Consider the following 26,512-nt stretch of genomic DNA (forward strand, 5'->3'; position numbering starts at 1 on the left):
CGGTGATTTCTGAACAATGTAAGTCATTTGAGCAATTGGTAGAACACTAGAAGTGAGGCAAAGGGTGGGTTGTAAGGCTGCTGGAGCTTTTTACCAATGAAATAAACTGCTGATTCAGTTTGGTGTGCTTGTTTTCAATACCTAATTTCTGTTTAAGTGTTCAGGAAGGGGAAGACACTTAAGAAGTATTCTGGCCTTTGTTACTGACTCAAGTGAGGGCTTATTTAGTAGGTGTTAAGGAATGATATGAAGAATAAATCAGTTGATGCATTGAACAGAGAAACATTGTGGATCAAAATGTTCTCTGTTTCTGTCATGAAATCAGAATGGCATTTTATTGAGGCCAGCTGGTTTTGCCATTGGGAGCATCGATGTTTTGATGTGCCTTGTGTGTAATTCAAGTTCATGTATACCCTATGTGTTCTCAAACTGCCTGGGTGGAGAGAGCATTAAATTCACATTTAAGAACAAATGTCTTAGAAATAAATAAATAAATAAATAGATGCATCAAGTTTTATGCTGCCTGATGGGTTATATAACTGTGTATATCACAGCATTCCATGTGATACACCGTCTTCAGAGGAGAAAGTCCTGGCAAGAATACCCTGTAGAAATATGAAAGTTACCAGTGTTGCTGAAAATAACAAGAATAGTTATCAGAATGTGGCTGGTAGATTTGGTGGTGGGTTTTTTCAACTTGTAAAATGAAAATATACAGAGATTTGTTCAACAGCTGGCCTGCCAAAAAAAAAAGCAGAGAAATTATCAAACCATTTGTGTAATCCTAAACATTATCTAATTCTCGTCTGCACTAACAAAACTTCCTGAGAAATGTAAAATACCAACATTTCTACCTGTTTCAAAATCACACTAGCAGCCTGTTAGGTGCTGTTTAATCTGATAGCCCTTTCCTTCCCAGCAGAAAAAATACACAACAGAAAGGCACAGTGCTCACTAGCTCTCAGAACTTACTCAAATTATGATGACTAGTAAGTTTTAGAAAATTATTTACCAAGATAATCAGTTGGTATCAGTTGATTTAGAGACAGGGAAAAACTAAAAACAGAACCTGTTTTCTGAAACTTGTTCAAAATATTGTACTTTATTCATCCTTAGTAAATTAACTGAGAATCACAGACAATAATGAAATTGCATAGTTGGTGGTGATACCTCATTGCTTCTTTTTTCCACTCCATTATTCTTCAACAATATACATTGACTGCTCTGAGCAATGACATACAATACAAAGGATGCAGGAAGCTAATAGATTCTGTAAATCCATTGTTTAATAGTTTCCTTAGTTATAAAGAAATGAGGGAAGAGGAAAAGAAAAATCTCTGCACAGAAAAAACCCAAAACCTGAGGTTGACAGTAATTGCATCAGTTCTTGTGGAAAACATGATTTGTTCCGTTTTCCTCTTTCTTTTTTCTAGTTGGTTGCACTCTAAAGAGCCCTCTTACAAAGATGAATACAGGGGCTGGCTGTGACCATTTAGGTACTTTGGTTCATGGCAAAATTTGCAAGATAAACTGGAGCCAGAAGGCAAATAGAAATGCTGAATCTGTTTCTAAAACATCACTTCAGAAGAGGTCCAGGAGATACCCATGTCAGAGATTGCCTAATCCCATTTGTTCTTTAAAAAAACCCAAAAAATTACAGTAATTAAATGAACAAAAAATGTAGTTGTCACTTCCTTAACTAAAGTTAGAAGGAAACATGAGCCGCACCAAGATTAAAGCCTGTGCCTTATCCCAGTACCTTGTAGAGCTTTGCCTTTCCTTAGTAATCCTGCAGCACTGTTTATGCTTCTGTGCTGCCTTGCAGTTAACAAACGAAGTCAGATGCTTTTTGGAATCCTCTTCACTAAAGATATTATGGCTTTTTTGGTTTTTTTACTTTCTACCAACGTTGCAGGGAAGTGGAAATTGCATGTGAACATCATGAATTTTTTACCCTTTTGTTTATTGATGGATTTTCACTCTTAATGTAAAATGTAAAGTTTCTGGTACAATACACCCTTTGATAATCCTGTTGTTATACATCAATACAGCACAGAAAGTCATGAAATGATTTGCAATAAGAAATCAAATTTTCAGCTGATGTGAATTTAAGCAAAAAAATTTCCATGGCAGGATAATGTAGTTTAATATTCTATTTCTTACATTCTCTGTGTGCTTATGAAGTAGTCACTTTCACTGATGGTTCACAAAATCCTGTATAAAAAGACTTAGGGATAGTGAAATGGCTAAGCTAGCACCAAGTAAATTAAACTGGAAAACAAATCCGACTTGATGAGTATCTGATCCGTTAAAAACCTTCTGTATGCAAATATTTTAAGGGAAAGCAAGGATTTTGTTGCAGAAGAATACCTGGTTTTGAATTGTAGAGACACTGATTTTACATGTTAGCACAGGTAAATGATATACATTAGACTGTATTCTGAAGTCAATTTACTCTACAATGCAGAACAATGTGTGTTTGAGTTGTATGTACCTGTGAGTGCTTGGGATTGCCCTGACCCACCTGCACCGCCTTGCACTTGGCCTTGTTGACCTTCACCTCCCAAGCCTGTCAGTGCCACCCACTGATGGGGCTTTGAGCAGCAATCTGATCTAGGGAGGGTGTCCCTGCCCATGACAGGCAGGTGGAACTAGATGGGCTTTAAGCCTCTTCCAATCCAGACCATTCTGTGATACATGTTAGTTCTCTGTCTACTATAGCACACCCATTTCTGATGCCTCTGAGACCCAGAGAAATTAGTTATTTGATTGTAGTATGTTTTGTGTATTCTATAGTGCATTTATCTTTCTATTACTTATGCATAGGAACAGTTTGGTTGCCAGACTGCAGTCCTTGTTGAAAGAAAAAGTGTTTCCTGCATGCATGTATATATATCGGAGACACGCAATTTCCACACTGAACATTCCCTTCCGTTTTTTACACTTCTTTCCTGTGTTCTTTGAGTTTTCTTTCCTTTTTTTCCATTTTAACATGCAGAAATGTTGGTGTTGGATATAGTTTTCACTTCACCAAATAGCTGTTTGAGCAATAATCACATTTTAATGTTTCTAGGTAAAATCAGACTATGACCATCTTAGAGAAACCCTTCTCAGAGTGACCAAAGAACGAGATTTGGCTGTAAAGGGAAAACACCAGCTCCAAGCCAAGCTGGAGAACTTAGAGCAGGTCCTAAAGGTATGTATAATGTCGTGAAGCTCATCAGTGCAGTACTTGTATCGCTTACTTAATATTCCTGATGCTCATTCTGTGAGTCACAACAGCGTAAGTGTATTGCAAGCTAGAAGACTGAATGGCCCTGTTAGTTGTGATCAAACATATGGAATACATAAGACCAAGTATCTACAAGGGCTCTCAAGCTATCCAAGGAGAGAAATATTTATAGATATCTTTCCATATATAAGTAATTGGATGTAGGTTTTCACTGTGCCATTACTGGAGGTAAGTCAAGATGAGGATGGAATATGCTGATGAAGGAAATATGAACAACTGCCAAGACACTTTGAAGAGAGCTGTCTGCCAGTCTAACTTGATGCAAAATGCTATTGTGGCCTTGTGAAAAAAGTTCTTGGTACCAATTTGTGATGCCTGTGCAGAGTAAATCCCATTCTTAGGACAGAGTTACAAAACCTGCTATTGCTTTATTAGAGAGGTCTTATTTAGTAAGAACTGTATTGCCTGGTACGTAGCCACCTTTCTTTTAACATGCTTCTAGAGAAGCTTATTACATTGGTGCCTAGCCTTGCTTGTTTTCTAGGTAAATATTGGGTTTATGTCATCAATTTGCTGGTTCCTCTTCAGCTTAGAAAAAATGCAGTAATGCATTTTGAATCAGAAGTGTGTTCTTCAGCAGAGGTTTCATGGTTTAGTTGAAGATGCTGTCCTGCTTCTGTTTTCCTGGTTACTGTGTAGCATAATGCCATGGGAAAAACTGATTGTGTGAAATAGTGGAATTCACCAGCTGAATCCAACCAGAGAGGAAATCTAGCTAAAATGATGGGGTAGAGTAAAATTCAGTTGGAAAATGGAATCAACCAAGAGATTGTTACTTGCCTGCTATTTCTAGGGGAATAATTCTATGTGTTGAAAAAAAGTGCAAAAAAAAAGTTCTGATGGTGGCATGGAAACAGTGCTTTGGTGAGAAACAGCCAAATTCCCAGAGTATTATTGATTAAATAAAGATGGAATTTAGTAACTTGATAAGCCAAGCCTGATAGAGGATCAGGAGTAATGGAGAAGGGTCTGAAGGGTCACTTACAGACAATGAGTGATGGGGTAGAGTGTGCCAGTGGAAGGGAGCATTAGCTGTGATAGAAATACAAACTGCTATCAGTGAGCCAACTGTTTCCAAGTTTGCTTAGTTGTGATGGGAAAACTGGCACCAAAACCTGCCTTGAAGAGGGTTAAAAAACTTAAGATTATTAAAAAAAAAAAAGTTATGCAGCTACAGCTGTTTGCATCAGTGGAAGAAGTGCTTTGGTGAGGACTCCAGTGAGAATTCTTGAGAGAGAAAACACTTGTAAACACTCATCTGTATTTCAGGCCTTTCCAAAAAATGAAGGATGTGTTTGTCTGGTTAGAACTGAGAATTGATCCAGTGCTGGAACTTTTTTGACAGACTGCCAAAGAGCAGCTTATTTTTCTTCTTCTCAAGCCCAAGGTTTTTCCTTTTAAAAACCACTGAAGTGGCTGGTAAAGGAGGGATGGATGACCTGAGACTCGGATGGAAATGAAAATAAGTGGTTTGAGGTCTTAAAGTCCAAACAAAGCACTTCTTTGGAGAATGTTTTAGTAATATTTCGTGGCTTCAGCCAATGCTTGTCAAACAATTGCTAATTTGAAATTGGATTTGTTAATGATTTTGACTTAGATCAGACTCAGTCTAAAAGAGGAAAAACTATTTTGCTGTTGACTGCATCAGGATAGATCTGGGGTTTTGGAGATGATTGTAGTGATGCAAATGGCTCCCTGTCTGAATTTGGAAGAGAGATTGTATTTTTTGCCTGTTGCACTGGCAAATATGTTGTTGAAACCCTCTCTCAAGGGGTTCTTTGACATTGTTCAGGAAGTGAGCAGGTTTTCCAGCTACAGATGGAAATAAAAGGTGGGTTTAAGTTAGGTCCTACTTGCTGAGCTCCAAAATATTGTGGGGTTATCAAAAATTAGCTGACTTGTCTGTAAATCAACTTATTCCAGGAGCTTCTGGAAACATGAGCTGTTAAAATCATGTACTAGGCAATGCCAAGGAAAGTTAACTGTTATGGGTATTGTTGTGTAGTGTGTTATTAATGTCCTGATGGAATAAATCTAGAATGATGTGCAAATAAGAAATACATGTAGTGGGAAAGGAAAATTAAACAGCTTTACTGAAGAGTGATACACTGTTATCTGTCTTTAGCCCAATACAACTTTCCCTAGGGAAAGGTAGGAAGTTTTTTTCCTTGCAATAGAAGATGATTTACTTTTTTCTGTTGTTTCCTTCCTTCTGGGGAGCGTAAAACTGACTGTTCTACAGGCCTTTATCACTAATTTTCTATTTTACTGCAAGCCATGTGCGACACCTAGTAGATATTTTAACAGATATGTCTTGTCCATGCTCTCTATATGATGATTGTGGGGTTCCAGCTTGATAGCTGCAGAAATTCACTTCAGGGATCCCACAGTAAAAGGATAAGGGGGGAAAAAGTTAAGATAAGAAATGAACTGTCATTTCATGTTTCATAAAATAGCTGAGGATTAGACTTTGCTCCAAGTGAATTGGCATTAATTCTCATTTCATCAAATCAAAATACAGATTATTATTGTGTGAGTTCCTGTGTTGCTGAAAAACTCAGCCGCTTTCATGAGCATAAATGACTGTGAACTCTTAACTGCTTTCTCATATCCTACTCAGGCACAGGTTTTGCAGGGCTTGTAAGTTTTCTGAACACCTGAAATTCCCCTAATTATGTGCTGTGTTTTACTTTCTTAAAACAAAAAAGGATGTACTTTCTTCTTTGGCCATACCAAATAACATTCATTTAATTAGAATATTTACTGGCATTTGCTTTAACGATTCCTCCAATCATTAGATTAGATTCCTCCAATCATTTAGAGTACTTACTGGCATTTGCCTTGATTCCTCCAAATTTCTTCTGTAGAAGAGCTGAATCTTGACTGATTTTGCTTAACTTCTAGTTAAATAATACTTCTGATGTCAGAGAAACATCTTGTAAACATTTCTGTTCTGCTTAAGAACTCCTTCAAAAGTTTTCCTTCAGTGAAACAAAAAATGCCTTGTGGATATAGAGATCCTGACTCTTCATATTCACTAGTTCTCTCCCTTGAGCAGAGAGCACTTCTGAGCTACCAGAATACCTTGAACAGACTTGAAACCCTGGATCTCCTTTTTAGCAGTAACCATGCCCAAGCAGATGCAGTTAATTGTGTATTTCATGTGTGTCCTCATATGCTCAGGAAATTAGTAGCTTGAAAAAAAATGATTTGCAGCTTTCCAACCGTTGGCAAGTTTAGATAAATATTTAGCCTAGTTTCCCTGTCAAAAGAGAGATGTAGTTCCTCTTTTGAGAAATTCAAGATGTATCAACAAAGCGGAAAAGGGAAGATGAAGAACTGCTGAATGAGCTGACTCCTGAGAATCTTTGCAGTGCCTCTCACATGGAACAGCCCTGATTTTCTGATGTGTTCAGCCAGCTTTTCCCATTCATTCCACTGTCGTGGTGCCCACCCATCTGCAAGCACAGATGACAAGTCCTTTGATCAGAGTACTTGGGTGAGAATTAAATTTGCTCCCCATTCAGCAGCGTGTATGGGTTCTGTCTCATAAACAAGACTTTAGCACTTCAAAGCCAGTTGAGTTTCTTCTAGTATTAGCCAGTTGTGCATTGTAGCACTGTAGAAGGCACTGCCAAGAAAGAATGGGGTTCTTTGTGTTGTTTGCAGCTGTAGGTAATACACTGCAACCACTCAAACAGTTGCAACTAGGATGGGCTATTCATTGTCAAATCCCCATGTTGCCCATGAGGAAGCTGGAAAAACAAGATCTGTTTGAGCAGGTCCTTTAAGTGCTATTTCAGAAACAATTTATACTATATAGCCCTCTAGCTCTGTAGTTTGAAAGAAAACTGAGATATGCACGATGTCCCCAGTTCATTCTCTGCTGCCTAGCAGGAGTCTTGCCTTTGATCTGAAAGATCACTGAATGGTTCCTTCCTCATACTTTCTCTGAAGGATTGAGTGCTATTTGCCAGGTGTTTTTTCTATGCTCTTTTAGGTATGGATTTCCTTCCTGATACTAGAGTAATGTTGTTAGGACCTCCAGAAAGGGTGCAAAAAGGGAAGTGCAAATGTTTAGAAAGTTCTAATCTGCCTAATATTAAGGACAGCAATAACATGGAGAAATGGGCTGCCACCACCTGCACAAACCACAGCAACGTGATCCTTGTGGAAATCAATCCTGAAGGAAGATGCAGGAAGAATTCAGCAGCTCAGAGCTATCTCCCTGCTGTTCTTCCAGTGATCTCTGCAGTCCTCCTCCACTGCCCTAAGTTATTCCCCTCAGGCTTGGAAGAAGAAATGACAGCAGCTGATGTGCAGATAGGAAGCACAGACCAGATTTGCAGGCAGAACCGATTTGTGAGCTGAGTGGGAGGGGAAGAATTGCTTCTGGTTTGGGGGAGATTTAATTGCTGTGCCAGGGGAGAGACAGATGCTGGGGTGAAGAGATCCTTGCAGTTTTAAATGCTAAGTAGATCATGACAATACTAAAATGACTGAGAGATACTTTTAGGTTAACATAAATGATCAAATGGCTTTTTCTGACCTTAAAATCTGTGAACTGTAGATCATTAATACTTATTTTAGGAAACAGAGAAATTAGAAGCTGGGGAGAATCACAGATCATGTATCACAATCTGTTTCTTCATTACATTTTATGGATTCACTATATGGTCATGGCATTAATTATTTATTGATCTCTGAAACGTACTGTAGTAAAGTTAGTAAGAACATGAAGCTATGAGAATATACTGTACCAATTCTGATACTAAATCTTGAGAGTGGCGAGACATTTTTTAATGATTATTAAAGGTTTTAATTAAAGGTGTGAGAAGGACTTGATTGCCTCATTATTTCTTGAATGTAAGAAATGTGCTGATGCTCCGTAAGTGTCACGATTTATATAAGATTTGATGGAAGCTGCAGAGCTCAGTAAATGTATTTTCATGCTAATTTAAATAATGAGTAATACTAGTTAGCAATATAGTTATGCTCATTCAGATGAGATGAAAATTGGAACCACTATTTTTGGTCATTATTAAATACTGAGAATAGATATTACCCATGAACAGAAGCAGTTAAATTTTGTATTATATGTGCAGTTCAGAAATGTCTACAGTCAAAATACTGAGTCCTCACAAAACTCCTAGAAAAAAAGCCTTAGTTGAGAGTCAAAACTGATGAATTGGAAAAATCTTTGATGAATTTGTTTAAAGTTATTTTTACTCAACACATCAAATAAAAATAAATCAATCCCAAACAGAGGTCAAATGGAATATCTGAGAGATTTCTGCTTTCTTTGCAAACATACCCAGACTGAGAGAAGGCAGCCTTGCTGTGCTGTCCCTCTTTGTTATGAGCAACAGGTAGCAGAGAATAACAGCTCATTAAAGGTTAGCAATATGCTTGATAACATTTTCTTATCTACACAATATGAGATGTTTTATGCTTTTCTTGTCAATTTAAGCCACGTTATTTGTGTTTCCAAGTGCTGATTGCCAATAGGTTTGTGTGTAATAACTCATGGTGCTGCAGATAAGACATTGTGCCTCTGCTCTGACAGCATTATGGGAATAATATGTAATTTGGAAAACAAATATCTTTAATACCAGTTTCACCAGAGATCAGAATCTATAAAGAGAAGTTTCTTAACTCCCATTTATTAACAGGGTGTTTGGAAGTTATAAGGATATTGTGAGAACAGTATTAACCTGTAATGAAAAAGATTCCTATCTGCAAAGGGTATCTTGACATTGTTCAGCTTGTGCTCTTCCTAAGAATCATTCTCATATTGCTTTGAATGATTAGTAGCAACTGTACTTTGAAAGTTGGGTTTGAGTACTGCCTGTACTTTTTCTCCAAATGCACCCATGTTAGTATTGCTCTAATTTGCTATAAATAACAGGGAAAGATTAGCACAAGTAAGCTGTTTCTTTTGGGTCATCATTTGCAAAACAAATCACAAAACTATATTCTAGAATAAAAAGGCATTTAGGGAATTGTCAAGCTAATTATTTTTTTTCCAAGCATTAATTTTTCAGCACGATGCCACATATAAATGTGTGCCTGATGGATAAAATGGGTGCTGCTCACTTGTGCATCACAGAGGCCACGCTGCTGACAATGAGAGAGTCCTATATCCTAATAGAGATTGCTGTCAAAATGCCTGAGTTTAGCACTGGCAATATGCCCCTAAGCACTGACTGAATTCAAATCCTATCCAATTTCCAGTGATACCAGAGAGCTTTTATGTTGAGGTGAACATCTGCATGCCTGGGGATGGCAGCATGTTTGGCTGCAGGTAGAATATGTTGAAGTCTCCTGATAGTTTTTCCTCTTTCCTTGGAACAGCATATGCGAGAGGCTGCTGAACGGCGGCAACAGCTGGAGTTGGAGCATGAGCAAGCCTTGGCTGTTCTCAACACCAAACAGCAGGAAATTGAACTCCTGCAGAAGGTAAGTGGAGAGAGGGAAAGTCAGGTGGAATAGCCAATTGCAGTGAGGAAACACAGAGCATGAAACAGGTCTGGTTTAAAGGAATTTAAACCACAATGGCCAAACTGGTTCCTGCTCTGGGTTGTTTTGGATGATTTGCTGGTGCAGCTGTAACAAGTGGATGTTTACTGTTTACATGACTCCAGTGATTGATTTAGAAATGTTTATGCCAATGAAGATTAACCTGACCAGTTTATGTAAGTCTTCATATTTTCCAATAGAGAGGAAGGTGATGCAAGCACTTGTATTTCTACTGCATGTCCCTTGATTTCCCCTACATTTGCCTGAGGAAATTTGTACAGTCCTTAAATGTCAGGAAGGAATCCAGTCATAATTTCGTGATAATCAAAATATGGAAGATCCACTGTTTCCTTGTCAGTTAAGAACATTCAAATCTTTCCCACTGACACATTTTTGTTAGAATTTCATTGGCAGCTTCTTCCAGACACTGGCAATCCTTGCTACCTTTCTCCACTAAATTAGAAAGTCCTTGTCAAGGTACTTACATATCACAGCTGATCACAGCTGAACTTCTTTTTCACCAACTAAACAGTTGTTTAAGCACCTCTTTTCCAAGCTCATGCTGTAATTCAGAAATCACTTTAAGACATTCATTTTTCACACTGCAGCTTCTCAGTATTCATGATAATATAATAAATGTGGTATTGAGTTTCCATCTTATTGAGTTTCCATCTTACTGAGTTTCAAAGTCACTGCAGTTGTCTCAGTACTGCTGTTGATTTTTCCAAGTACTTGACTAGATCAAAATGCAGAAATAATACTACTAATGATAATTTGGTAGAGATTTGGCATGGAGGGACATTCTCAGCAGAATAAAAAGATGTATCTAAATATAGTTTGCTGGAAATAGAAACCTTCCCTTGACCAAATGAAATCTTCCAGTTAATTTTCTTTTAGCCTTTTTCAATTAATCTATTTAGGCTATTTCACAATGCCATTTCTGGTTATATTCAGCTGTTAGTATTGAACTTCCACAGAAATTTCTTGGCAAATCAAAGAAAATCAAAGAAAGGTATGGCTTTTCTTCTTGGTAATTTCTGTGATATTCTTTTAATAAATCCATATTACATGGGTCTTTTTGTTACAGTTCAGCAACACAGTTCAAGCACAAACAAGGTTGGATTGTGTTGGTTATTTTACTCAATGTGACTACCTCAGCATCTGTAACCAGTGATTATACTCTTGTAGCATGGAATGCAAGATCATTTATATTTGAAATTATTATGTAATAATCATTTACCACTAAGTTCCTCAGGAACTTTAGCTTAGAATTCCTATACTAAAATCCACCATAACAATTCATCTTTGCATTACTTAGTGGAAGCATTTAAGAAATAATTAATCCTTCTTACTGACTTCATTCATTAGCCTGAAATATTCCCTCTAGGACTTTGCACAGACACTTATTTTCATGCTGAAACCTCTAATTCTTTATGTGATTAAGTTGTTATTGTGTCTTGTTTAATTCTTTTTAAAATGTTATAGGATTTGTAGCAACTTAAATAAGCATTGTACCCATCACATCTCTTGACAAATTCCACATCTGATATCCACTCTACCCATCCATTTTTCTTAAAAATAAATGGGTTTTGATTTTAAAAAAAAAGTTCTTTTCATCCCTTCCAATCTCCATTGTGACATTTTGGGATCCCAGTTTATTTGACATGAGTAGTTGCTTCTGTAATGCTGCTGTTAATGCTGGAGAATAAGAATGAACATCAGATTAGTACAGAGTATGGGTAGCAGCGGTAAAGTTTCAAAACACTGAAAGATCTTGGGGTGGGGGATGTCTACATCATGCACTGTTCTACCTTGTATAGATACCCAAGCTACATGCAGTTCTCTAAGCCTGGTAGTGGAGATGAGCACAGACTAATTTGTCCTGTACTAGCCTCTGCTTGTATCCAACATATCTCCTTTTCAACACTACAATGCAGTCTATATTATCAGACAAACAATTTAAATAAATCTGCTGCCCAAGGAACTCTAATCCTTTGCTTCTGTCATTAAACTTCTGGCTTATGTTTCATCCAGAGCTGACATCCCGATATACCCAGTTCCTGTGTGTTAAAGTCTTTCTTCCTATTTTTTTTTTTTTGTCATCTAATTACTTGAAAAGGTACCATGAAATGAAAGTAGCAATTCCTTGCAGCAACAGGATGATGTTTCATAGCATATCTTGCTACTGTTGTGAAGTTGCTGAAGAACCACACAAAGTGCACTTTAAAACCAAGGGACCTACTGGTACAGCCTGATGTGTTTGCTGTCACGTTTTGATACTGTAAATAATAATTCTTTGTGTTTTTAATCTATGAACAGGGTGATCAGATTTTCAGCCTAAAGGGAAGAGTATAATATTGTTCATCACATTTTTGTGCTGATAGGGAATCAGATGGTCTTTTTCACCAAGCAAGCCTCACTACAAGACAGTTTGATGTAAAAGAGAGATAGCTATTGATGCATGTGTTCTAATCATTTATCAAGAACTCATAGTCTAGGTAGATTTTATTAAACTTGTAATGATGGATAACACAAGGCTTCCTGTTACCTGTCTTCATACGTTTGCTAATGCTCCTGGAGCCAATATTTATCAGGTGCTAGCAATGAGACTTATTACTGTAGTACAAGAAGAAATATGAGTGTGCTTGCAGGACCAAAGGAGGCTTTATTACCATGTGTGACAGTGAAGTATAGTTTGGGTCTTTCTTTTTGCTTATGATTTTATGGCCTGATCTAGCTTCCACTGAAACCACTAAGACAGTAGGGAAGCCCTCACACAAGAGGAAAAATGAAGTTAACAGAGCTGTGTCAGTGTCCAGCTTGGGAATATCTGGCCCATTAAATTAGGAAATATGTGGGGTGCTGCCCTCTGCTAAACTGAAGGGTTCTAAGACTGTTCTCTGATGAGGAATGTGCAGAAAGTGGTCTTTGGATTACAATACCAAGGAGCTATGAGGCAAAGTTAGTGTATCACACTGCCATCAGCCTCAAACAATAGTTTATAAAGTTTTGTTTATCTTGGGCCACCTTCAATAAAGAAGAAATAAGGTGAGGGGAATACAAACTTACCAAATGCTGTTTTTTCTGGTTTCAGTGTTTGAATTTCTCCTGACCAAAATTTGACAACTGAATTTCTGACCTACATAAAATATACTTTTCTCTTCTTATTGACTCCCTTTTTTTCTTCTCTGACTCAGTTAATTGGATGTTAAATGCTGCACTTACGTTTAGACACAACCTTTCTTGTTGCCTTGAAGTGTTTTGTGAGCTCTTTACTTAGATGATAAATACTTATGCAGCATGTAAATACTAAGCATAGTTTTGTGTTGCTTTCTCCTAGCTGGGATGGGAGCTTTCTACACTATGAACCTCCTGCAGCATAGAAGATCAGTTTTTTAGTTTAGAGTTTTTTAGTTTAGAGGGTTTCAGAGTACTGCTGTTGTGTTATTGCAGTGTGTTGAGCACGCTCTTCTTGGTCCAGCAAAATACCCATGGTTCTAAGCTTCACTGAGATTTAGTCTCCTAAAAACAAGCAGTTCTTTCAGTGGCTTAGAACCAAAGAACTACAGTAGTATTGACAGAGCCATCCCTTCAAGACTGTAATTGCCTTTGGATTTCAGTGTGCAATGTGACACTCTATGTGGTTAGAGCATACTATACGTGGAATGACTAACTGATTTTTCTTTTATTTTTTCATTTTCTCTCTTAACTGCAAAAACAAGGCTCAGGTTGAAGCAAAGAAGGAACATGAGGGAGCAGTTCAGTTGCTAGAGGTAAGAAGACGTCCTCTGAGTTACTTTTGCTTCTGGGGGTTCCATTGTGAATGTGATAAATTTACAGTATCATCGTGTTTGGAAGTTTCAAGAAATACATAGACAGATGAGTTTTGTTATTTTTCAATTCTAATGTAATTGCATCCTTTAAGTAGTATAACTTAATTTGGAGTACATTAAGCTGAGCTGTTGGAAGTGATGTGCACACCTCCATTTCTCTTTGTATAGAATGGAAGTTTTAGTACTTTCTCTTTTTTTTTTTGCTATGATACATACAAAGTGATTACTTCATAAGAATTAGTGTAGTTTAGGCTGGAAATGTAGCTGCAAATACAAACCAAGACATCATCATCCATAAAGATACATCAAAAAAATCTTAGTATTTTCTTCAGCAGTTGCTCAGTTATGGAGCATTTCCTGCAAATTCATTAGCAGTTGAGTTTATGGACTTTGAATCACGTTTCAAGCCTTCCTTCAAGTCATTAATCCTAAAAAAAAATCTAGTAATAGTCTTCTGTGTCTAAAGATATAGGATTGCTTGTGTCTTGTACTGAAGTGACATGCAGAATGGGAGCAAATTCTTACTCCTGTTCAAACTACCATGAGTTTTGCTGTCAGCATTAGTTAGAATAGGGCAAGGTTTGCAAAACCTCTTTGTAAAATTTTTAGGGATTTTAAACTGGAACTCTTATAATAATGGAACCTTTATAATAGATACATATACTTACGGTTAAATTACATATAAAAACACAACGTTCAAGGATAATTTAAAGAAATTAATATACTATAGTATGTGCCTGGTGCTGACAAAACCTTTTATTCCCTGTTGGGAGTCCTGTAGGAAGGTTCCTAATGCAAACAGGTCCTCCCTGCTTTTTCAAAACTAGGCTTACAAATCCTTTAAGTTTCAATCATGTTGTTTGATGTACTTGGATAAGGTGAAGTGTCAGAAAATAGATGTACAGGTAATTAGCACGCTAACTGCATCCAGATTTCCTTTTCCTCTATTTTGTTCTTCATTTTTTCCCCCATAAAATAGGTTTTCACTGATAACTATCAAACTAATTTTTCTGTCTGAGGAAAAGGCATTATAGGGTTGTTAAGTCATAACATACATATCATAAAGAACATGTGATACCATAGATTGATTGTAGCATATGCATTGCCAATATATCATGTAGAATTCTGCTTTTACCAGAAGGTAATTTCTATTCTTTTTAATTTCTCACAGTAGTTGTTCTGTCTGTGTACTTACCAGTCATGCATTGATGGGAGGTGTTTTTTTCTGGTGCATTGATCATCTTTAAATACATTTTTTAAAAATTTGTTTATACCTATAAAAGTTAGTATTCCCACAGAAAGTGTTTTACTTACAGGTTTTCATTTTCATCATGTAAAGCTTGGTTTGCCTTTAAAAGTATAAGATAAAATTATTATTTAATACCTGATGGAAAGCGTATGGTGCAGGAAAACATAAGTAGAAACAAAGCAGGCAAGTGATGATTTACCACCTTTAGGCTACTGAGAGTTCCTACTTAGCAGATCTGTCTGTGACCTCTGATTTGCATAACCCTGTCAAGTTTTCCTAAGCCTTTGCTTTTTATTGCCACAAGCCCATTAATTTTCAGCATTTTATTTAATCTGCCTTTTGCAATTGAAGATCAGCAGTGGTATTAATTTCTGGAAGGCTCTATGGCGTGGTTTGCGTTAATGCATGGTTCTACACTGTTAACTGTTCTGATATATTTTGCTTTGAAATGTAAAAGAAAAAGTGTTCAAAACTTTTTATTTCTTGGCTTATTTCACATCTCTTTGTTTACTGTGTCTTGTTTGGAATTTATTGCTTTGCACTTCATCCAGAACACCTTGGACAGCATGCAGGTATTTTAGGGCGTAAATTCTCCTTTCCCTGTCCTGAATCCTGCACTTTTCCCTTTAAAATGAGTATGGTAGTCCTGCCTAAACTTGCATGGAATGTGTGCTAGAACCATTGTTATGCAAGCATGCTTGGCATTTACTGGCATCATACCAAATGATCAAAAATCAGAACTTTTTTCTACAAGAGATTAATCTTCAAATATGACATGAGTTAATGAGGACTCAGATACTGGTTCTGAAAGTTCATTTCTTATAAGCATGCCCAGTAAGAATGGTTTGGTAGTTTATTTAAGATTGTAGCTTTCCAACTGGGTGGATTTTGTCTGAATTCAGATTGTTCTTAATCTGGATATCATTTTATGTGATATTTTCACCTGAGGCTGATTTACTAGGCTACTAACTCAAAGCCATCACTGCTACCTAAACAGTTATACTATGAAATTATATCTCTGTAGCAGAAGATGTGAACTAATTACTAGTCTGAATTCAAGCCTGTCCACTGGGAAGTTGCTCATCATCTTATCTGTCTTGTGTGAACAGTATCTGTCTTGTGAAGGATAAAGTCTGCTTCCTTTTCAGTTTAAGAAGCTGTTTGAGTTTTACAAATAGCACTAGGTATTGTATGAGCAACTTGCCAACCCTGACCATTTGATACAGTCTGGTGTAGAGAAGGATGTCTTTTCATAGAACCACTGCTACAGGCAGATCTAGGTTTAGGGAGATCTGGTAGACTTAACATTGGTATTAGGATAGACTATGTGGGCAGAAATGTGATACAGAATAAAAATTCACTACTTCTGAGAGTGTAAGCACATGCCTTGCTCTGCAGTGACATCCCTCAATATGTAGATTTTACAGTGGGGTGAGTCTGGCTAATGATGACCCAAGCACCTGCATGAAGTCAAGAAGCAGAGATGGGTATGAGGATGCTTCCTCTTAGTACTGTTGTGGAGCTCATGGCATTTTTTTCTATATATAGTACCATCTTTTTGCTCACTTCTAACTCACAAACTTGATTAAAAACAAATAGCAAAGGCATATTTTTCTTCCAGGCTCTCATGAGAGAAAAATTTGAAGATTCTAGGCACACAAAAGCAAAGCCAAAGAAGGCATATGCTGAAATGCAAATAAGTTCGAAATAAATAAATAATGATAACTTTTTTCTCCAAAAATTTTTTAAAGGCAGCCTTAGCATCTTATTGGGATCTGGATTGTGATGTTTTTATTTTTCATTTTATACTAGAGTTTCCATAGCTGCATGTGGAAAGGTCAGTATATATTCTCAGAGAGTTGAATACCTCATCCTTAAAATTCCCATTGGAAAGAGGGGATCTGAAAACCCATACCAATTTCCTGTTTTGTTTGTTTAGTATTCCTTTAAAATTGTACATAGATGTTTTATTCAGCAAATTGACAAGTAGCAAAGAGCCACGTTTTGGTTGCTCAAAACCACAGTGAAAAATGAAAGACAAAAAACCAAAATCAAAGTATTTGGTGTTTGTGTAAAACTCCCACAGTGTCGGTGTAGCTTGTTTTCTGTTTGAATGTCAGATAGATACCCTGAGCCATCTTCAGCAGAAACAATTTGGTTTATGAATACAAAGAGATTAAATCCTCAAAGTTCTTTAAAAATGTGCTTGTTACTGAAAAAGGAACAAACAGTACCACCTTCCAAAGGAGAAAATTTGGATTTTTGTCTTCTTCTGGGGGCTCTGTTTTGTTTGTCTTTATGCTCAGATCTCTGTATAGGTGGGATGCAGTATATGTCATTTTCTTGATAAGTAACATGTGCAGATTGTCTTAAATGAACAGAGAACATTTTTCTTTTTCAAAAAAAAGGAACCTTTACTACAGTTGAATGAATCTAATTGATAGCCAGACTCCCTTTTAGTACAGTTGTTTAACTAGGCATATGCAGCAAAGGGGGTTTTAATGAAGGAAAGTGATGTTTGTTCATCATAAAGCATCAGACTAGGATATATAATACATTAGTTCCTCATATCAGGAGCCCATTACTGCCTCTGCTGAGTACTTCTGCTTGCAGTGTTTGGGTCACAGCCCACAAGGCACGAGTGCTCCCTAGGGCTCAGATGGCCCAATTCCAGAGTACAGACCAACTGTCTGCCCCTACATGACCTCACCACTTAAATTCTCAGAAGCTTTGCTGGTTCTTCAGCCTTTGCAACAGGTGTTAATATGCTCTTTTGTAACATTCTGGGCACTCTGTGTTTATTCTCTTCAGGAATATCTGATAGGATATGCAAAGAGATCTATAAGCTGTTTATAAATGCAGATTGAAGCTTAAGGGCATTATACTGAAAACACTGTGATATCATAAATTTACCTGGTGCAACAAATGTGTAGATTAGCATAAAATGGGGTTTTTTTCATACTTCAGTCTTCACTACTCATATATATATATTTAATAGAAGTTGTAGAAGAAATCCTTAATTCTCAGGCCCTTTGTCATTCCTTAATCTTTCCTCTCCATCACCTCATCCATTTTTTCACATCAGGAATTCATAAACTGTGTGCAGGCAAATTTCCCAAGTCAGCACAGAAGCTTATCTTCTGGAGTTCTGTTTTGCTAAAGCCTGATGCCTTAACATTTAAAACAAAATGTTTGCCAACAATGGCATTTTAGTACTTCTCACAAGCTTCCAAGCCATCTCCTCTTGGCTGGTGTTTGAGTTACTTCCGTGTGGCTTGGCACCTATAGTGAGAAGTGTTATTTTTGAGAGGGAATTGAGCCAGTAGATAGGCCCACATTCTGCATGAACCATACTTGGGGAGGAAGGGGGTGTTGGTGGTTTTTTTAATACATAAATGTTAATCTGATTAACAACTCAGGAGGCTTCAATTTAATAGCCAAGGATGGGCAAACCTCAGAAATATACCTGAGCTTCAGAAAAAGATGGAAAAATGCATAAAAGTGGCATTCAGATTAAGTCACAAAAGTGTAGGATCTGTTTGCAGCTGTTCTTGGCAGTGATTTTTTTTTCAGTACTGCCGAAAACTGATGAGCAATTTCCACTTTGGAATATTGAGGTAAGTACTCCTTCCATCCCCATGGGAGTACTTACCTCAGTATTCCAGGGTTTACTAAAAAGTTTAATTCTAAATATGGGTGAGAATTTAGGGGGAGAAAAATGCAACTGTGGCCTGTTTCATCTCAAGTGGTTTGCCTATCCTGGCTTCCTGGTACTTGAAAAATATCTGATGCAGTCATAGGTCGCTCTGATCTCAGTCAAACCCCAGTGTTCTGTCTTGCTTGTGCAGGCCAAAGTCCGGGAGCTAGAGGAGAAATGCCGGACACAGAGCGAACAATTTAACCTCTTGTCCAGAGAACTGGAGAAGTTTCGACAGCAAGCAGGGAAGATTGATCTCTTGAGCAGTAACTCGCTGGCATCCTCAGATATCCCCGGTTCTCCTGGTAAATCTCTGTCCCAGTTAATGAATGGAATAGCCACTTCTATAGGCAAAGGTAAGGACCAGCATTTTATTTGTAGGTAATGCCCTGCAGGTTATAAGATGCAACTCAGTGGTATCGGTAGAGGTTGGTTGTACAAATGGAGGGTAGAATTCCCTCTTTGTGACTTGTTTAAATTTCAGATTGTCTCATAATCCTTCACTGAGGTTTCCACTTTTATTCAGGCACTGCTGTGAGGAGAATTCTCTCTAATTGTTCTTGAGTATAGTGAAGAGAAACCTGGTCAGTGTTAAAATGATGTATTCCTTGTGTAAATATCTAGTTCTGTTGGAAGAAGAAAAACTCTCTGTATATACAGGCTTTGCTGTAAAACCTTCACTCTTTCAGGGACAGGAGTTGCTCTGCTCCCTTGTTGAAGTAGCACGGAGACCCCCACACTGCATTTTAGCTGATACATAAAAGAAACCTGTACATAGAGCTTGGTAGAAAATGGTAATTCTGAGAAACATGAACATGTTTTCAATTTAGTTGCATTGATTTGTCAGAAACTCTACACTTCTCCATAAAAACCTAAAAGCAAAACACTTAAAAAAAAATAAATCCAAGGAAAGAAGCACCATCTACAGAAACACAAATCCTGTCACAAAGTGGTTGTGGTTGGCAAGGAGTGTCTTGGGATATATTTTAGCAGAACTGGATAGGGTTGGTATTTACAGTTGCTTCCGAAACTGTGTAAAGGTATGTTTAAATTTTTAACTGTGTTGCAAATAGTATTTGGACATGTAACTTCTGGGTGTTTTAGGAATAGTAAAGTTGCAATTAAAAGAAATGCAGAAGTAATTTACATTTATAACCAGCACTAGAACCTCCAACACTGTATGTGTTTCTCCAAGATCTGTGTTCAGCTTTTGCATGGTCATCTCGTGTTGCCAGAGGCAACTACTCATCCTGAGGACACAACGTTGTTAACGATTCATTATTCATAAGAAAATTTCAAAAATCAAGGCAAGAGGTTATCTGAGGACACCTGAAAGTAACTTGCATGTAAATCACTTGTTAGATTCTATATTATAACCCTGTTATTATCAAGACTGGGTGAGGACTGTGCTCCTCATGAGGCTCAGCATCTCCCATACTAGAATGGCTTCATCTACTTGTTCTGCAAAGGAACACTTGTCAGATAATTTCCATTACTTACAAATTCCGCCAAAGTTGTTTTAAAATAAGTATGAAGAGTAACTGGAAAAACAAAAACATCTTGAGTCTCTTTAAAATTTCCTCTTCCAAGGCTTCTGGGAAAATCCTGAGGCACAGGGCCTAGAAATCACAAATCATCTCCCTATCATTACAGATGAGCAGTTATTTTCAGTGAATGGTGCTAAACTCAATGTGAAACCAAGTCAAAAGGAACCAAGGTGACATCCTTCTTTCATTTCACTTCAGTAACTTTGTACTTTGTATGCCTTGGGTTTTTGAACACAAAATTGGAGCTGTTTGCAGCCTTGCCCATTGTGGTGCATATTAGTTTATAGGCTTCCCTCGAGCTGCAAGTCTTCCTAAGGGGATATGAAAGTGCACTGAATGGAGAATTCAGAAGGCATTACCCCATAGCCATAAGAATTTAGTAGAAATTTCCTTAATATCAGCAGCGTTAGCTCCTTGTGTCTTTAAGGACAGGCTTTCCAAAATAACAATCAGTTTTAAAGGAATGACAATTAGGTATTGAAATGTCCTTTATGCAGCTAGTGAAAGTGCAGTCTGTAACTCTGCAAAAAATCTAAATAGGCCTCCCATCCTCAAATAAAAATCAGCTACACTTTCTGAGGTCCTTAGCCAACCTCTCCAAACTAACTTCTATTTATTCTTTAAATAGTAATGGAACCTTCAAAGCATGACAAACAGAAATCTTCCAAGAAATCCTTGACTAAATACACACTGAAACCAGCTTGGTCTGTACTGAAGTCATTTAAATGCCTTGCTCTGTAAACCTTTTCTTATAACCTATTGATTTTTTTACGCCATTTAGAATTCAGGGCCTGCAGCACTGGTGTACAAACATCAGAGATCCTCAGGCAATATTCATTCCCAGTATGAATGCCCTGATAACAATAAAGTAATGTTTAAGCTAGTGGGCAGGATTTCTAATTATTGAAATCAACCATTTCCCAATAATGGTGGCAAGGCTACAGCAAGTTCTTCAAACCAGAAGTGTAATTATTTTTATTATGTGTGAGGAAGAAAGAACACAAGAGGGAACACAAGGACAGCTTTCAAAGCACAGCAAATGACGGAAATGAGATCAGTTTATGGCCAGCTGCTTTGCCTTAATTGGTGATGGTTGAATGTATTGGGAAATGAAATCAACCTAGCCAGAAGAGATTAGGACGTTGAAAGTTCACTCTAAACATATAATAATGTCACAATCAGATAGAGAAACTTTAGGATTTATTATTCATCAGATAAAAGGCTCATTTAAATGGCCTTTCTAGATAATCTAGGTAGTCCATAATGAATCAGCAGTTCCAATAAATAAAATGGAGGGACTAATTGTACTACAAGTATAGCCAGCTTTAATTCTGCTGAGACATTTAAATTAAGCCTGGTGCTTTTCCTTGCCCCTTTCCTTGAAAGGGTGCTCTTCAGACTTCCTTAGCAGATATTTACCAGACATGGGAAAGGGCGTTTTGAGTGTATACTGATTTTACAAGACTTTATGGACAAAAAGCCTGTGGCTCTGTAAGGTTCTTCTCTAGTACTTGGAGAAAAAATGAGATATGTCTAGACATTGCTGTATGTTCCTATGAAATGACCTCTTGTATTTTTAATTTTTTTTAGTTTTTTCCAGAGTGCAATTATAAAAAGAAAAGTGCATATTTCTTTCCTTAGTTTCAGTGAGTTAACAAGTTTTAAAACAACCTTTATAAGCCAATTACTCCCCACTCTTGTTGTTCAAGCCCAGGGACACTGGGGAAATTGCTTTGGATGAACATCGTTTGAAGTTATTTCTTATTTTGCAGGTAAAGTTAGGGAGGTTTTTAATGCAGCCATTTTTGTCTGTACTAATGTATTCATAACCTTCAACAGTAGACACATCCTATAGGTAGGAGAATTCAGATACTTGGGAGATTTCAGAAGGAATGTGTTTCATGCACAGTGAATCTCAATTTTTGCAGAAGCATCGCTTGATGATGCTTATGTGTTTTGTTTATTTTTATCCAGCTGTGGCTATGTGTACCTAGAATCAGCATGAATTTACATACATTATTTAAGCATCTTGTGACCTTTTAGAAGTCTCCTGTACAGAATCCACAGGAACCAACTGCTAACATTCTGTGATACAGCTTGACCAAAAATCTATTCTTTCCAATTTATTTCAGGTATTAGAATACATTGAAAACGCAGCGACTTTTAAGCTGCTATAAGAAACAGAGCACATTTTGTTCCCAGATAAAAGCAGTCCCACAGCATGGGAAAGAGCCTTAGATGATCTTCTGTTATTTCACACACTTCTTCATAACAAGGCAGGAGTTGATGGCACCCAGTGCAGATGTTACAGAGTAGGTAGATGTTACATTACGCAAGTAGCCAAGTGAACAGAGAAACAGAAGGCACTAAAGGCAGCAATAAGTCTGGTTAGGAAGACAGATCCATTTAGCATAATTAGATTTGGGGCAGCAGATCTGTATTTCCACATACGTTGATGGATATGGGTATAGATGTACTCTGATGGGATGCGAGGTATCTGCGTAGGCTGCATCTAGTTATTAGTACCATCTGGAGCCAGAGATGTGTCCAGCCACATGGTGCAATTACAAATACCACACTGTTTTCTCTTCTGTGCATTAAGGACTGAAGATAAATTTTAAACACTCTGTTTTACAAGTGGAAAGACAGTTGAGTATCTTCCAGCATCTTGATATTCCTGGAGTTCTTGATAATGTATGTTCCTATTCTGATTATCGTTCTATACACATGCAAAGCAAGGGCTATATTGTCCAAGAATCTTTCCCCACATTTTGTATGTAGTGCAACTAATTTAACAACGAAGCCTGAAAAATCCAGGAGGTATGAGACCAAACAACAGTCTCTTTTGAATGAATAATCACAGTTGGACCAATTATTTATAGGCTTGGCGCTGACAGACTGATATGGCAAGCACATTAACAGCAAACAGAAGGAGCTAAATTGGCTAAAGGTTTCTGAACAGGGATGTCTTTTCTGTTACATGTGTGAGAAAGGTTCCAAGAATAAAACTGTGCCCTTTTCCAGCCTGGGGATTGCTGTAAGCACACTGGTTGTAATTAATCTTTTGAATGATGACTTGTATATTTCCCTGCTGTCAATGTGCTTAAGCTGTCCTGCTGTAAATTACAGTGATGCAGAGAAAATTAATCATGTTGGACTAAGGAGCACACCAGAAAAACCCTCTGATGATATGTTTTGGAGCTTATTCTCCTGTGCAATATGAATAAAGAGGTTCCACTGATAATTCCTGGTGACATGTGTTTGGGAAGCTTGCGATTCAGTAGCAAAACATTGCTGTCCAGACTTCTGGCTGGAGAGGAAGTGCTGAACCTACACATATTCAGGGTCTGAAAAATTAGAGCACGGGCTCATTATATTAATGAGAGAGAAAGCAGAAGGCACTCTGCATATCTGATTGTGTCAGCAATGCCCTATACTCTGTGCTGTGCTATAACTTGTGCTGATGTTGCAAGTATAATCAGGCTCAGTTTACAATTTCCTGCTTGTTTTCATGTGGTTTGGGGATTAAACTAAGAGTAAAAGGGGATAAAATGTGGAAGTATTTTATATGACACTTTTAGTCCCTCTGGCAACCTTGATGAAGTTGTTCTTTTTACTTGCCTCCCATCACATTAGACCTAGTTTTCACTTCACAGGAGATAAGTGTTCAGCCTCTTGCAAGGCTGCCTCCTTAGGTCCTTTAATGTGCAGTATAAACTGTTTTTTCCTTTTTATTTTTAAGTGTTTTAAAGAAGCACAGTAAAAGTATTCAACTAGCATTTCTGGAGATATTTCCTTTTTCATAGTCTATGTCTTCCAGTCCATAGAAACTGGAGAGATTGCTCTGTGATCAAATAATGTGTGTTTTAGTAGTGATGTTAATGAAGTACTCTGAAAAAATACCAATCTTGGAACATACTGCCCTACAAAAAGCCAAACCACTTCCCCTCATTTCCAAATGAAACTAAACTATTAGTATTTCAGTTGTTTTCTTATAGGACAAATGCATGACTTGATTCCACTTTCTAGTATATGCCAGAGCTCCTGAAAGGAACAGAAGGGTTCCAATCGCAGTGTTTTAATGCTGGCATGTTAAACAGCGTGTCAGCTAACTTCTCCAAAGATAAGAATGCTCAGAACAAAAGTGGGTTGGCTTTTTTATTAGGAAAAAAATTGACTTTGAGGGGTTTTTTTTAATTAAAATGCCCTCAGTTTCTACATTATTTACTATTACATATTGTTGAGTTATTCATTCCCCAAAAGGCTGGGGACTAGTAGATTTAGCTGCTTTTGTGCTCTGAGGTTTAACTACCTTACTCTTTTTCTAGAATGATTTCCAATGGGAGGAGAAAGTAATTCACTGCTGCTCATCAGCTGGCAGTGTTTCTGCTGGAGAACAATGATTTTATTCTCCTATGTGTTTTGTTCACTGCCAGGTCATGAAAGTCCTTCTGGAAGTCGTTGTGTGATTTCAGAGTTCATACGGCCCCTTCAGATATCTGGAGACAAACCAGAGCAACTGTCTGTCAAACCTACATTCCTGTCCAAATCCAGACCTGGAACCCCAAGATGCAGATTTGATTCAGCCGTGAGTCTTTGTAAAATCTTTTACTCAAAGTGTGTGTTATGGGGCCAAGACCTCTCTTCCCCAGGGGACTAATGCAGGTTCATCCACCCACTTTTAAAAACTCAAGACATGAGTGTTGTCTTCTTCTGAGACAGCTTTGGGACCACGACTATTGGGAATTTAACTGAAATTTTCTAAGAAGTCTCAGCTGATAGCCTAGTTACACAGCCTAAAACATGGGTGTGTGAAAACCTCAAGCTTTTATGAAAACCTCAGCCTTCACTGATACATTCAGTGCTGTACTATTTCTGTCCATGAGGTGTAAGACAGCACTTCTCTCTCCGTTTATGTAATCTGGGTTTATTATTATTTTATTCTACCTAACAAGTGGTGTGGCTAGGCAAACAGGAGAGAAATTCCACACAGTGCCCTGTCCAGGCAGGGATGCTCTGACAGAGAAGTAGCTCTTTCTGCAGGATCTGTTCTTTGCCTGGTTTTGATAATGTGTTTACCTCCTCATTACATCTAGGCTGATGTTACGCACTGACAGCAGCTTCTAGCACACGTTCCTAAACTGATTTTGAGCCTGTAACTTGGAAATGAAAGTTGTGAGACGTTGTCAGTAAACTCTTCCAACCTTTAGCTTTACAGCCCGTGTTTAATTTTACTTTTGAAAGGTTCTGTTCGTAATTTCATAGAAATGGGTTCTGTTTTTCAGTAGAATTCTAGTAGGAAGCCACTGGGAAGCTCAGAAGAGCTTTACAAATATGCTTAAGCAAGTTGGTTGTTGATATATAAGACAAATATGAAATATAAGGAGGTATAGGACTCATTTTGAGAACTGTATGGAAGGATATTATTTTCTATTAAATACTGTGAGCCTGTTTTATATGGGCAAACAGCCATGAGGAAATGATCTTCAGATTTTACCTCTCACCTCCTAAATCCCATTCTTGATCTTTACAGAAGTAAATAAATTGAAACTGTGTGCCTATCTTTTCATCTATTTTATATTCATTGCTACAGGACCTGTCAAAGTTGGTGGACTCAAAATGTTTTCAAATGTATCATGAGCCTGAGTATGGTGTAGGATATTCAGGAAAATATTAGATTCTTGTATGGTAGGAAATCCATGGGCATATCTAAGGATTTATTCACAAATAAATATATGTGTATGCTTATGTGTGGCAGCATTACTGGAAAGTGGGAACACCCACTGTTTTTTGAAGAGGTCGAAGGAAAAAGCAGCCTGAAGTAGTCCAACAAGAAAAAGCAGCTTAGCAACAAGGCTTAGGGAAGCAGAACTAAGAGCAAGGAACAGAAGCAGCACACGTCAAATTGAATTCTCTTTTTCTATTATTTTTGAGTTATCTCTCCCTAAGAATGTCAAGCCCTTTTTTTTGCAGAATTGCTCATTGTGTGCCATCTAGAGTGCAATTATGCTATGCATACTTACATTATGCAAGCTCACAGAAAGTAAGCACCATTCTTTTTTAGAGGTATCCAGACCCAAGGGGAGAGTGGATGAATAAAAATCTCAAAATAGAGCAGAATGCTCTGAAGTCTGAAATTAAAAAATGATACTCTGCACAAATATATCTGCAACTTCCCTGATGGTTATTAGTAACAGTGTCAGAATAAGCATTACTGGGTTAGTTAGGAGCTCTATGACATGCCCATAAAAAGGAATCAGGATAATGAACCTTCAAAACTTGCATCCCCAAATGCTATACTGGGGACAATACTTGATAGCTGTGCTCACTGGCAGAGTATCATAGAATCATAGGGGCTGGAAGGGACCTTGAGAG

General features: G+C 37.6%; 1 protein-coding gene across 6 annotated transcripts in view; it reads left to right on the forward strand.

Moving 5' to 3' along the window:
- Positions 1-9,646: 9,646 nt before the first annotated feature.
- The window catches only part of RIMBP2 (RIMS binding protein 2), a gene marked incomplete at both ends in the record, with an annotated part of 52,085 nt that continues 35,219 nt past the window's right edge, over positions 9,647-26,512 (forward strand). For 2 of the 6 annotated variants that reach the window (XM_084272159.1, XM_084272164.1), the window contains 5 exons: positions 9,647-9,751; positions 13,534-13,584; positions 15,445-15,465; positions 18,742-18,946; positions 24,574-24,725. In XM_084272159.1, the coding sequence (XP_084128285.1) occupies positions 9,650-9,751; positions 13,534-13,584; positions 15,445-15,465; positions 18,742-18,946; positions 24,574-24,725 (531 nt within the window). Of the gene's footprint in view, positions 9,752-13,533; positions 13,585-15,444; positions 15,466-18,720; positions 18,947-24,573; positions 24,726-26,512 lie in introns of all 6 variants that reach the window. The other 4 variants (XM_084272160.1, XM_084272163.1, XM_084272161.1 and 1 more) reach the window with 3 other exon arrangements.

The sequence above is a fragment of the Gallinula chloropus genome (genome assembly GCF_964237585.1).
Source record: "Gallinula chloropus genome assembly, chromosome: 17".
Taxonomy (NCBI): domain Eukaryota; kingdom Metazoa; phylum Chordata; class Aves; order Gruiformes; family Rallidae; genus Gallinula; species Gallinula chloropus.